The 14699-nt window shown below is 37.4% G+C and overlaps 1 protein-coding gene across 2 annotated transcripts; it reads left to right on the forward strand.

Moving 5' to 3' along the window:
* The first annotated feature begins 979 nt into the window (after positions 1 to 979).
* LOC137124109 (CD209 antigen-like protein C) lies at positions 980 to 3602 on the forward strand. Of its 2 annotated transcripts, none has more exons than XR_010913916.1 (6): positions 980 to 1118; positions 1216 to 1317; positions 1691 to 1855; positions 2100 to 2242; positions 2703 to 2783; positions 3246 to 3602. XR_010913916.1 is itself a non-coding variant. In XM_067498786.1 (6 exons), exons 1-6 carry the CDS (start codon positions 1049 to 1051, stop codon positions 3391 to 3393), a joined length of 732 nt encoding a protein of 243 aa, XP_067354887.1. In that variant the 5' UTR covers positions 980 to 1048; the 3' UTR covers positions 3394 to 3602. The 2 variants fall into 2 exon arrangements, 1 of the variants encoding a protein (XP_067354887.1); XM_067498786.1 differs by having other exon boundaries at positions 2680 to 2783.
* The last annotated feature ends 11097 nt before the right edge of the window (positions 3603 to 14699 follow it).

Genomic DNA, 14699 nt, shown 5'->3' on the forward strand with positions numbered 1-14699 from the left:
TTCAGAATAGTCCAGTGTTTGTTCTTAGCCATTCTTGGGTGTTTTGAGCTGTGGGGGTCATTATGCTGTTGGAGGACACGTGACTGAGACCAAGCTTTCTGACACTGGGCAGAATTATTCAATTGCCATTTCTATGCCTTACTCACATTAGAGCCCATTTTAAATGAGAATTACACAAGTTACAATGTGTTTAAAAAGCAGCATTCAAATGTTACAATAATCCTAAAAATACAGTAATATTTATTTTAAAATGTAAAATCCTAAAAGTTCCAAATCTCAAAGAATCTACAGATAACTCGCACAAAAGATGACAAAAGATTTTTGTTAATCTGTGATCATAAATGTTAAACAGTGAGTGTTTGTTCAAATTGTGTTTGCTTGAATCAAACAGTGACATCTTGTGGCCACGTTAGGAGGATTTGAAAGAGTCATAACTAACAGTGCATCAGTGGTGGCAGAATGAATTTTATTTTGTTCTTCTTTTATCTTCCTAGTGAATAAACTGAATAATTTATAAATAACTGTCTTAATTAAAGACGGATAAACATTAACAACATGTTCTCATGTTTCATTTCTTTATAGCTGTGGTGTGTCTTAAAATAATCTTTTTGTAGAAGATTGTTCACCATTGTGTTTAACAGGGTTCAAGGTGATAATCCAGAAAATCTGCACTGCTCTGATTTGGAAGACAAACAGGTTTATGGACATAAGTGCAGAGAGATGGATCAAACAGAGAACAACCGTGCTCTTCACTTTGCCCAAGAGTTCAAATTCAGCAGAGACAGAAAGACTCAATAGAAATGTCTCAAGTGCAGCAACACATAAAGTCTGTTGTGTTTTTGTAGCTGGGTTGTCTTAACGACACATGTATTCTGGTGTGTCTTCTAATGAGCACGCTTCGTATTGCTGACCATCAAAACCACAAGGACCGTCACTTCCTCTAAAGCCCAGAGTTCTTAGTATCTGAATCCAAAGTGTCTTTATCATTTACATGTACTGTGCTGCAAAGCTGACCAGAGCTCTGAAGCAGTTAACAAACCTGTGATCAATGGAGGAAATGAATGTCAATGTTGAATATGACAAGTCTGTTTACTCAAATCCTTCAACAAATCAGACAGGTAAGAATGTTTAATTAGTTGCTGAGTGGAGATTAAATCTGTTTTAATCATGTTATTTCTGATCTAAGACTGTGTTTACTGGTCTTTTTCTGTTCAGGTCCTGGGAGCTCAGACAGGAGACTTTATAAAGCTGTTGTTCTCTGTCTGGGGCTGATGAATGTTTTCCTGTTGGCTGGACTCATCGTCCGCGGTGTCCACTGTGAGTCTGTGTTTTATAAGTTAATATCAGAGTCACTTTGTGAGTTTCAGAAGTATTGTCATTTAAATGTACAAATTTAACTTTAGAATTTCCAAACTTTTATTGCATTTTAAAATGTAAAAATGGAATTATTTTTAGGGTTGGTAGTTTTGACTAAAAAGACAAAGTTCAGCACCAGACAAACAGCAAATTCACCTTCACTTATTCTTTAACATTATATTCCTGTTATGCCTGTAAGCAAATGTGTTTTATTATATCTGATTTTTTAGTACATGGCATCAGTTCATTGTAAAGATTGGGGGGAAAATAGCAAAGAATCTGACCTGGCTAAATAGTATGTTGTATTACATTATATGAATTCATGTGGTTTTAGATTATAACTCACCACAACGTGCAGCTGCAGAACTCTCCACCATCAAAGACCAGCTGACTGAACTTCTACAGGACATTAAGAACAAAGTGTCTTCACTGACTGAAGAGAGAGACCAGCTGAATCCTGGACTCAATGAAACAGCTGAGGAACTGAACAAGTGTCAGAGTGAGTGAGTGTGGGCAGTGAGGGACAGGGCATTTGATCTTGTCAAGGATTTAGACTTGTGAACTGTTCACTATATGTTTAGGATTAAGGACACGTTCACATTCTGTTAGCACATTAAAATGTTAAGATGTGAAGACACTTAAAACTCCTCTGTTTGCATGTTTTACTTCATACCAACTTTATTTGGCAGTTAGATGGAGTTATGTCTTGATACATTTCTAATATCTATTGTTTTACGTTGCAGACAAAACGTGTCCTGCAGGATGGAAGAAGTTCAGCTACTCCTTTTATTTCTTCTCCACTGAGTTTGGTTCATGGACGAAAGGCAGAGACGACTGCAGAAAGAGAGGAGCAGACCTGGTGGTCATTACCAGTGCTGAAGAACAGGTGCAGTGTGTCCAAACAAAGAATGATGAACATGATCATGAATGTTTACATATCTTTTATTAAAGTCACAACATGTAAAGTGATAGTTTTGCACAAAAATGCTTTCTGAAGTTCAGATGATGCTTTAGTAGTTTCTTCTGCCAATTTCAGATCTAAAATAAGCTTCAATCATAGTTAAATGAATCAGTAATTAATATTTTTATACATTGTTGATGTTGCAGGCCAATCCAATAGTTATGCCACTATTATAATAAATGTGGATGATGTGGACATGAGGAAGACATATGAGCATGTGATTGCTTTCTGAATCCACTGTATCATGAATGGAAGTGTTTCACCTTTTTTCGTTGATATGAATGTGTGTGTGCTGTGTCTTTGTGTCTCTGGTTACAACTAAAATATAATTGCAGCTATTGTCTTTTGTTTAAATTGAACAGAAATTCCTCTCTGAATTCACCAGAATGGCAACTTGGATTGGTTTGAGTGACAGAGAGAGAGAGGGGACCTGGAGATGGATCGATGGAACTACACAGACTTTTGAGTAAGACAGAAATATGCTTCAATTTGTTTAAATCTAAATACATCTGGAAATAATTTGTGTTTGGTCCAATTCAACTGAAAAATGAGTTTCAGTAAAGAGCTCATAAAAACCCTTGTGGTTTAACTGAGGACAAAAAAGACCAAAATCCTAAATGACAGAAAGAGAAGCAACCAACTAAACCAGCACAAAGAAAAGAGACAAACGAGAATTAATTAGATTAAAAGAGTTGAAATAAAAGCTCAAGTTAGCATTTGGCTCTGAACACCACTGACTGGAGACTCTCAGAGCTGCTAGAATGACTGCTGACACACTTCCTGTCTGTTTCAGTACTGTTGGCTCTGACTGCACCACTGCTGCAATAACATTTAATAAGTTATCAACATAGAGGCCATCAAGAGTCTTTTTATGTCAGATATTAACAATCTCATGATTGTTTTTTTGTTTTGTGCATTCACCTGTTAGGAACTGGGATGTGGGAGAACCCAGTGATAACAAATGGCATTCGTTAAACGGAGAGGACTGTGCAGAAATTAATGTTCAAAAAGGTTATAGGTGGAATGATGCGTTCTGTGAAGTACCTCAGCGATGGATCTGTGAGAAAAACGTGTAACACTGCTAAATGTTTTGACATCATACATATGAAAATGTCTTATATAAGACATGAATATGTCCTGTCTCTGTCCACCACCTCTGTCACTTATATTTCATTTACATAAATATTTTCTGTGTTGAACAAACTGCTAGCATAATGCTAACATAATGCATTAAAGTTGTCTTGTGGAAATGCTAAGAAAACCAGCAATGTAATGAATAATAATCCAACAAATAAGAATAAATCATTTAAAATAATGAAATATGACTTCTTCTTGTTCATTCTTTTTATATCACTGTTGAATAATATATGTTGATAAAGGTCATGCTTTTATTTTTGTCGTGGAAAGTTTAAAACACCTGCAGTTAGCTAATGGGAAGATTTGGCAAATTGCTGGCCTTGTTTCTTAATGGCAGTATATACACACAGTAATGGTATGTTTGTACTGTCAACACAAAGTGTCTAGTTCATTCTAGTCAGTTGTTTTACCTAAGTTCCCAGACCACCGTCGGGTATTGACATACTTAACATTGACATATGTATCTACTTTGAGTAAAATATAAATAATCTGCTTAGTACTTGAGTAGTTGAGCTGTGATACTTGTGCAGACTTTCTTAGGCCAATACTTGCCCTTTTACATTAGTGGGGCCATGGTGGTTCTGTGGTAGAGCATTGGGTTGGGATGCAGAAGGCTGCAGGGTTTGAATCCAGCCAGGGCTGAGCCCTGATAAAATGGGAGGGTTGTAGCAGGAAGGCCATCCGGCGTAAAAACGTGCAGAGCACCTTTCACTGCGGCAGCCCCTGAATGGACAAGCCGAAAGCATTTTTTGTGATGTCATACTAAAGAAATGATGCAGCATTGGAAGCAAGACATAAACTATGTTTTTGGAACTCAGCCTTTTGTGCAGCAATTTTTCTAAACTTTCTGATAGTCTACCAAACATTGGGTCACCAATAAACACCATAATTAACTGTCTAATTTTGTGTTCTCACGTCTTTATTACGTGTCTTTTATCTTGTAAATGAAACAACAGCAGTGTTTGTTCAAATGTCTAAAAACTGTTTGTGTGTAACAGGGACCTCTTGTGACCATGTGAATTCTGACTTGTTTAATGTGAATGAAACTGTGTGAAGCCTTGTTGTGTAGTAAAGAATTGCCCACAGCTGAAACTTCCTCAAAAGGTAAAGAAGTGTCAGACTGAAACTTAAAACCAACAAGCCCTTCATCACTTACAGAAAGTCTGGTCAATGCTGCAGAGCTGATATTCCAGGAGACAGTTGACCTACTGTCGAGCAGTTGAGGAAATATGTGTCATGTCTGTTCACTGTCAGCTCGGATAAGTTGACTTTGCCTAATACATCTTATACATCTTAGTCCAACGTCTCAGATTATCACCATGATGAGATTTTCTTTTGTTTTCTTCAAATACATCATCTTTTAGGTTGGTGACAAAGTTTAGTCATCAGTATAAAAAACTTTGTTGCCAAACACACATGTAAAAACTCTGAAATAAATGTTCTGTAGATGATATTTAAACTAGTCACATTTCATAACAAGCAGCACCATAAAAAAACTTTCCTCAAACACCTGCTCAAAGAAATATGCACAATAGTCTAAAAAATAGTCTGCATTACTGAACAACAACAAGCTTTTCTATGTGTCTGAAGAGATAAATCAGCTGCATGGCAGCCTCACTGAAATGACTGAAGAGATGAACAGGCTTCAGAGTTTGACCACAGTGACTCAGCTCTGTAATTACTGCCCCACACTGTAAGATCTTTATGGTAGAATGGCGTGCTAATCTATATTTTACAAATCATCTAGATCAACATTTGTTGGGCAACGCTACTGTGTGTGAAACACTTCTGCTAAATCTGCCATTGAGTTTGTACGAGTTTAAAATGTGAGATTGTGTGAATGACCTACATCAAATGAACAATTTGTCATTTAGTCAAAAGATAAAATGGACAAATAAGTTCTTAGTCAGAGACTGTGTAGAAAAAACAATTCTGTGCTGATTAAGTGCGTTTTTACTTTGGCACAGACTGACTGACTAATTTTTTTATGTATGTTTCAGAGGAAATGTGTCCTGCAAGATGGAGCATGTTCAGTTTTTCCTGTTACAGGACTTGATTTCCTGTAAGTCTGGTTCCTAGCAAAGACAGAAGCAGATCAAGTTATCATTGACAGTGCTGAAGAACAGGTACATATAACAGGTGGAAGAGATTTCTACATGACAAAAGAGAACCACCCTACTTTCGAAAGAGTTAATTTCACAAAAAACACAAAGTTCTCTCGTAGTAGAGTTTCCCAATAGAAAGTCTTCTAAAGATCTGAAACTCGAGTTTGAAGGGTTAACAGTGAGGGAGAGGTAGATTAAATTCACTTTCTGGGGTTGAAAGTCCTGAAACCCCATTATTTCAACTTGTTACTTTTTTACATCTTCCTTTTTTCTTTACACTTTTAAATAGAAACTTTTTACTTTGCTTCTTTTTTGTTTCTTTTCACTTTAAATATCAACTTTTTACTTCCTCCGTTGTTACTTTCTACTTTTTTTCCTTTTCTGAATTGAACTTTTTCTGGAATTTTGTTTTTTTTCCCCTTTTATTGTCATCTTCTTTCTTTCTCTTTTTATTCGTATACTTCTCTCTTCAGCTTCTGAGCGGTCGGCCTCTAGCTGGCAACTTAAAAGCTCTCCCACGTAATTTCCTCGGAAATTGCCTTTTCTAGTTATTAGTGGGAGAGCTGTAACACAGCTCTGAGATGAGATCCTTTATCTTTATTATGATTTTTATTTCGCCGTTTTTGGGTCATTATCTACTCCTAGACGGTTTGTCGACGCACTTCCTAAACGTAGGTCTCTTTTAGGACATGTGGGCTAATACTTTTCTCATTAATAACTTTTATACTTTTTAGAAAATGAATTTAAGCCACTTAAAATTTCCCTTCAACTTGGCTCTATTGACCTGCTTCTTGTTTCGTCATACTTTGGGGTAGAAACTTTAAAGTTTAATTTAAAGTTTATACGGGTCTAGTCCCTTTCAACTTTTTTCTGGGTGGATCAGCTTCTTTGTATCTTTTATACTTTTTTAATAATCACAGTTTTAGTTTTTGGCACGTTTGGGAGCTTTTTCAACTTTTCCATTAGTGTGTATTGCGGAATGTTGGAGCAGCTAGAGTGGGTGACATCACATGCACTCTAACTTTTCACCTTCTACTTTTAGCAACTTGTTTCCTTATTTTCCTTCAGTCAACTTTAATCTTACATAAACAAACTATACATCAGAATGTAGGTACTTTTGTCTTCTTTCAGTAAATGTAACTCTCATAGTCACAGGACTTCCGGTTCTTTCTGGAACTGTCCAGATACAGAGAGAGTGCCGTCTGAAACTCCCATTGGAGCCCATTATAACAGAGGTTCTGAAATTCTCCTCAAATCACAAACGGGGGGCTGTTTTAAAATCGCCACCACGCCTTCATTTTATGGAGTATCTTCAAATACAGTACATCACCGTGTTCGTTGAAGCCTTTTGCCGCTCACAGTTTTTGAATTTTTTCCATAGGACTAATACTTTTTCATATTTTGAGCATTTTGCGAGGCATAGTCTCAGTACTTTCCCAGCCTGCCTTTGCATTTGGCTCACATGACTCAACAGGCAGGCAGCAGTCATTGTCATGGTAACGGACACAGCTGCATGAGATCATGTGATCAGCCTCAGAGCTGTGTCCACACACGTTACCTGAGTTTTTCTCCTTTAACATACACAGTGGAGACACACACACACACACACTCTCCTTTACACACCGGAAACACCCTTTCAAAATAAAAGCCTTTCATCATACTTTATCCACTTTTTAGCATTTAAATGCTAAAATGACTTTGTGGTGAAGTCTCCCTACACACACACACCCACAAAGACAGACAGGAAATAGACCTTCAAAATAAATGCTTTTCATCTTACTTTATCCACTTTTTAACATTTAAATGCTAAAAAAAATTTGTTTGTGCTGAAGTCTCCCAACAGTGGACACACACACAACCACACACACACAGACAGGAAAAACACTTTCAAATTAAAAGCTCTTTTCAACCTTTTTTCAGTATTAAAATGTTCCATTTCTAAATAGTTACTTTAATAGTACTAGTTCCTTTTTTCTTTACAATTTTAATAGCAAGTTTTTACTTTGCTTCATTTTTTGTTTCTTTTAACTTACAATATTTTCCCTTTTCCTTTGTTTCTTTCAACTTCTTTTAACTTGTCTTCTTTCAACTTGTTCCTTTTTTACTTCTTCCTTTTTTCTTTACACTTTTAAGAGCAACTTTTTACTTTGCTTCTTCTTTTGTTTTTTTTAAATTCCTTTCCTTAAGTTACTTTTTTTTATGTTTGATAATTCAACTTTCCCTGGACATTTTTTTCTCTTCTTTTTGTCATCTGGTTTCTTTCTCCTTTTGTCCGTATTTATCACTCACACACTGAATTAGGTCACATGATCAGCGCTTTGCCCAAACACTGTACCTGATAGATTTTCTTTCACATGGTAACACAGTGGAGACAGACACACACACACACACACAGATTCCCGATAGTAAAATTGTATACAGTATTGTAGAAAAATCCATCATGCTAATAAATCCACCACTGCCTGCCATTGACAGGCAAGCATGATAAAACCATGAGAAAACACATGTACATACAGTGAGAGAACTGCATTGAATAACACATAAGGTAATACATGGGAGATTATTAGTTTGTTTTTTCTTTTTTATTGATAAGTTTATGCCAATTACTTGCTTAATCATTAGGACATGTTGTATTTAAATCTTATTATGTCATTTTTTTAATACTCAAAGTCTCTTTCCTATAATATAATGATGGAATTTCCAAGTGCACTTAAACACCTCATCACTTCCCATGGCCCAAGCTATTTTTGCAGATATTGTGTGTCTGTGCTTCTGTTGGTAAGTATGTCTTTGTCATTTGTCCTATCAGCAAAGTCTGTAACTGTAGAAATTTTAGCTTCTAAATGGAATAAAATGTTATGATGGTCTGTTAACTAACAGGTAAAGAAGTCAGTAATTGTAAAAGTAACCCTTTGCTAATACATTCGGCGACTACCCACTTTTTACCAAAGCTTTACTAAACCTAAATTGTTAGCTACCACGTTAGCCGAGATGCTAACGCTAGCAACCATTGCTTATACATTTGGCACCACCTAACCCAGAAATAGCATCTCAACCTTTTATTTTCAGCATGAAACAAATCTATTGTTTTTTTTAATCAACAACCAAGCATTGATATTAGCTGCAAGGATTTAGAAGAGTGCCAATATAAAGTGGAATTGCTATGACTTCTGCCAGCCAGATCTGAGATCTGCCACCTGTGTGTAATATAGTATAAATTATTGATCCTTAAGTTTTTTTACAGCTAAAAACAGAGGTAACAGATTTCATTCAGATGTATCCATAGAGGCAAAGAAAACAAGGAAGTCAGAACTACAAAAAGTATTTATTGTAACATGTTTGTGTGGATGCATGCACATAGTATTTAAGTCCTATTTCTTTTATTAGGCCCAGAAAACTGCTTTCAAGCTATATTGCTGGTAAGTTTGCAGACAGCTGACCGGGGTCTCCACAAAAGGGGAATATATAATAATACTTTTCTTTTATGTGTCTCTGTAATACTTTTTACTGATCCACAAATATTCTTTCAGTGTGAGAAATGGTGCAATGAGAGTAAAGACTGACACTTCTCAGTAACATTTTCTTTATTGAGTAAATGCTACTGAGTGTATAGTAGTACAGTGGAGGAAACACTAATTTTTAATTAGGGATATAGTGTTACCTAAAATTTACCAAATGCTCTCTGTTAAGCCCCTCAGTATGGCTTTCTTTTTTGAGCAATGGTGGTTGTGTCTTCATTGCACTTTACTGTTCTGCTTTTTCCTTCCCTTTTTTCAACTGTGGCCTCTAAGCCTTTGATGTAGGCTTGATCCAGTGTATTGTTTGTCTAGGTATGTTAAGTGTGCTGTTCTGTCCTGTGGGCACATGATCAGTTTATTTACTGACCGGTTTAAAAATCTCTGGTGACCAGTACATCGTTTTCAGTGATATTAACCCTGGTCAAAACAAATCCTACTACATCCATAGCAGACTGACCAAGCAGACAGCAGACTGCTTCTGAACCAGCTTGAGTTGCAAGGTTTAAACAGAATACCAAAAAAAATGAATGAGGCCTGTAACACTGCTACTTATCTTTAACAGTAACTAGTAAGATTACACTCTGTCTGAACCACCCAGGAAACAGTAAAACAAGCAGGCAGCATCCTGGTACATTTTGTCATATTCTCATGACAATTCATTCTCATTTGCTTTTGCATTTATTTTTCTTGTAATGATATACATCAATATTTAAAAATGTAAGAATAAGGCTACATTTTTTGGGGAGTTATTAATATCTTTTTTCTTTTCTGTCTGGTTGGATGTTATCCATTCCATCTGTGGAATTTTTCCTTTTCTACACTTCTACCTGATTTATCATCTCTCTGTTTTTCTGCAACTGTTCTATTACTCTGAAATACCTGCACTAACTTTTCCTATTGAAAATCTGTAATACTGTCTAATGGTACTACATCTCCTCTTTTGTTCTTTGCTGCTTCCTCTTGCTGATCAGGGGACCACTCCAGAAAAGCATCTTCTAAACTCTCTCGCTGATCAGGGGACCACTCCTGAAAGGCAAAAGAACTCATACATATTGTGTAAAAAAACTTGTCTTGTTCATATACTTAAGAATCCGAAGTACTTTTGTATAAATAACGTGTATTGTGTTGGTGTATTTGAATTAATAGGTTTTCCACAAATACTGAATAAACAGTGGACCGCTGCTGAGAAAATACATTTTTGTAAAGTTGTTTCTATACCTGTAACAAGTTTTGTTTCACAAAATTGTGTCTGACTATATCAGTATTTTTGCTCTAAAAGGGAACTAGGTAAATAATCAGACTAGCTCGTAAACCTGCTTCAGGAATTGCCCTAAAATATAAAATAACTGATTTAATCCTATACATTATCTTCTTTATAAACAAATATTTAGGTGAATTAATTCAACTACATTGCAGTTTGACTAACACACCTCTGTAGCTCAAAAGCTAAAAGTTTAAGGCACCTCGATTATTGGTACACAAGTTCATTTTTGTGTTGCTCTAAAAGTAAGATAAAAAAAAAAACTTGTGACAATGCCTAAAAAAGGGAAGAGATCACAAGCTGCTAAACAGCGCTGGAGTCAATTTTCTCTATCTGATGACATTAATCCACAGGAAGAACGCGCACACCCTCAAAGCAGCAGAAATGAGATTATTCCAGGTGAACCCGATGCCGATGCTGTAAAAAAGGGAGTACAAGGTAATGTTTCATGCAAAAATGTAATGTCTGACAGTGCCAGTAATAAAGACAAAGCTGAAACTGACGTATCTGTCATATCCACAATTTCTTATGCTGATGTGGTTAAAGACAGAGACCACAGGAATATTCCATGTGTAGCAGGCCCATCTCATCTTGATTGTGCCGGTGAGAGAGTAGCTGATATGACAAATGTGCTTGCATCCCAGAGTCAGGATTCTGTGAAATATGGAGATTCCAGAAATCACCAGTGTACCTGCAATTCTCTGACCTTTCTTGCTTTTCTTCATGAGAATGAAAATCACAAGTGCAGACCTTGACCATGTGTTGGATAAGGGTGATGTGATGTACAAGAAAGCTAGAGAAGGTTTCCTAAAAGTATCCACTTGGCTGTTGATGAGCTTCCTGCAGAGGTACCTGCACGCAGCAATGTATATAAAGTTCTTCAGCAACCATCCAGATATGGCAGACTATCTGAGACTATCTGAGACTGTGAATCTTCAAGGCATCTCCTGGTCCTAGAAGCAGGACTGAGCTGTTTGTTGTCAGATGTGCAGTATGCTTTGCTGATAATGAGTGGGTTATGCATTGCAGTATTCAGAAACAACTCTGGCAGATATGGATTCTTTGATCCACACTCTAGAAGAGCCAGTGGTTTGCCATTAAATATGGGCACATACGATCTTGGTACTGCTGTAATGCTAGCGTTTACCTATCTAAGTGATGTGATTGACAGGCTTGTAAAGTGTCAAGATTTTAGGCACACCTTCTTCCTGTGTATATGAACTGACACCTCTGCAGTTTCACAATGTCAACATAGCAAACATCAGCATCCATTTCCCACAGGAGAGTCAAGCTGCTACTTTGTCAGATGCCATCCTGCATGATGATTGTCACAAGTCTCGTTCAGTTACACCAAAAAAACCTACTGAAGCCAGTCAGTGCTCTGGTAAAATTTCCCACAAAATCCCACCTAGCAGAGCTACTGCATTACCTGCTACAATGAGTAATGATATCACGATGTCTCATTTACCTCCTAATGCCTCAAATAAAATATCACCAGATAAGTTGTCAAAATGTGACAAAAATCGAAGAAGGAAATGTCAGAGGAGGGCAGCTGCATCTGTCAATAAACAAACAACAGGCAGACAAGAAAAGTTAAAAAACAAATACCAAGATGACATTGAATTCAGAGAACAAAGGAAGCACTATATTAAGAACCGGTACAGAAAAGACAGTGAATTTAAAGAAAGACAAAAGCAATACATTAACACCCGCTACAGGAAAGACAGTGAATTTAAAGAAAGACAAAAACAATACATTAACGCCCGCATTAAAGCACGCATAAAGAATGGTCCCACTTATGTGTGCACAGTCTGTCACAAAGCATCATTTCAAAATCAAGTGCGACCCTGCATAAGGTCAAATTATGTCAAAAACATAGATGTGGTGGAAAAATGCATAACAGGAAAGTATGTTCATGTTTGTGATGATAAGTGCATCAATCAACAACAGTGCAAGGTGCCTGATGAAAGAAGGAAAGAGTGGATTTGTTACACCTGTAACAATTATCTTAAAAATGGAGCTATGCCCCCACTCGCTGTGGCTAACAACTTGGAGCTTGCTGAAATTTCGCCTGAGTTGTCTGATCTCACTATATTGGAGAGACATCTCATAGCGAAATGCATACAATCTGCCAAGATCATTCCACTTCCTAAAGGTAGACAGGCAGCAATTCGTGGTAATGTTGTGTGTGTCCCTTCAGAGGTACAAGAGACAGTTGATGCTCTACCTAGGCTAAGAAGTGAGTCTCAGGTCATGAGAATAAAATTTAAAAGATGCCTGTGTTACAGAGGTCATCAGCTGTTCCAAACTGTACCTTGGTCTAAACTTGTACAGGCTCTACATAAACAGATTCATCCACAATATGAAGACATAACTATCAGATGAGAGGCTGAGTTATGTGACCCCACTCTTCCTGAGGAGAATGAAGATAATGATGATGATGATGTTGATGAACAAATAGAGGAGGTTTAGGATGAAGATGATCTCATGGAGATTGACAGGTTTGAGAGTATTGCACATGGTGACTTACAAAATGATATAGAAGAACAAAATACTGACAAAGTAGCTCATAATGACAAACCAGAGGAGCAAAGAAATGATGCAGAACAGGAAGGTGAAATGCCAAATGGAGGTTTTGCTTTAGAATCGTGCCTTCAGCCACCAGATGTTGCAGAGGAGATATTATGTTTCAGTGAGGGAATCTACTCAGTTGCACCTACAGAAAGAAACAATACAGTAAGCTTTTTTAAAACACCTAAACTGGAGGCCATGGCATTCTCTGCTCAGTTCCCTACAGGCCAGAATACCCTGGATGAAAAAATACCCATAAAATTATCACCTAGCAAATATTTCAAATCAAGGCTTTTCTGTATTGATGAACACTTTGCCAAAGATACAAATTTTTTGTTCTTTGCCCAGTTTGTGACTGAAATACATTTGGCGACATCAAGCATGACAACACAGTTACGCAAAGGAAAACCACTGACCAGAGATGGAAGAAAAATAACCTCAGCAATGTTGCAAGATAAGCGAGAGGTTGAGAAACTGGTGCGAAACAAAGATGCGGTTAGATTCATGCAGCCATTGAGAGGGACTCCAGCATATCGGGAGAAAACAACAAGAGACCTATTTGCAATGATCAGACAGTTGGGAACACCTACATTCTTTTAGACATTTTTTGCAACTGAAATGCGTTGGCCCGAAGTAATTGAGGCAATAAAATCTCAGCAGGGACAAGAAGTAAACTTCGAAGAGCTTGACTGGGCAGCAAAGACTGACATTTTGCGAAGCAATTTAGTGACACCAATGCGCATGTTTGATAAACGTGTGGAGGCGTTACTCATAGATCTGCTCTTATCGTCCGCTCAACCCCTTGGCAGGATTGTTGACTGGTTTTACAGGCTAGAGTTCCAGCACCGTGGAAGTCCACACATACACTGCCTCATATGGGTAGAAAATGCACCTGTGTTTGAGGAAGATGATGATAAAACAGTGTGTGATTTTGTGTCTGAATACATTACAGCTGAGCTACCTGACCCACATACGCAACCTGAACTACACAAAATTGTCAAAGAAGTGCAAAAGCACAGCAAAAATCACTCAAAAAGTTGTTTCAAAACTCCTGGCTCAGGTTGCAGACATCAGTTTCCCAGACCACCTGCCAGAAAAACCATCATAATGAGACCAGCTGAGAATGATAAATTACAGTAAGCGGTAGAAGCAAAGAGGAAGCTCAGACCAATAAACTTATTGTTGCATGAACCTGAAGCTGCCTCCCTAAGTTTGCAGCAGCTCTTAACTCGATGTAATTTAACACTCAGTGAGTATGAACAGTGCCTCCATGTGATGAACAAATCTAGTGCGGTGATATTGAAACGTGACCTAAAAGACTGCTGGGTAAATGGATATAATCCTTATCTGCTTGAATCCTGGAATGCTAACATTGATGTGAGCTATCACAGCTCTGGCTTAGAGTAGAGTCGCATGTCACAACTGGAGGACATGGCAGAATCTTCAAATGTGTGGATGACATCTTTGACTGACAAATACAAATGCAGACCAGAAACACCACAGTTTGAGGAAATGTGCTTGGCTGACTTTGCAGCTACATGAAGTTTTGTGTATGGCAAACAGGGAAAAGGTAAAGATGTTTTGTCCTTGCTTAATGAGATGGAATTTGTTCAAAGACGAAAAAAAGACAAGCCTGCCATCATCAGGTTTTACCGTGTGTCAGAGAAAAAGAATCCAGAGCAATTTCATGGAGCATTGCTAAAACTATACCTAGCTTATCGATCAGACCAGGAGCTGAAAAGACCTTTCCTACCCACATACAAGGCCTTCTACAACATTGGCTGGGTACA

Source organism: Channa argus, chromosome 3, assembly GCF_033026475.1.
Source record: "Channa argus isolate prfri chromosome 3, Channa argus male v1.0, whole genome shotgun sequence".
Lineage (NCBI taxonomy): Eukaryota > Metazoa > Chordata > Actinopteri > Anabantiformes > Channidae > Channa > Channa argus.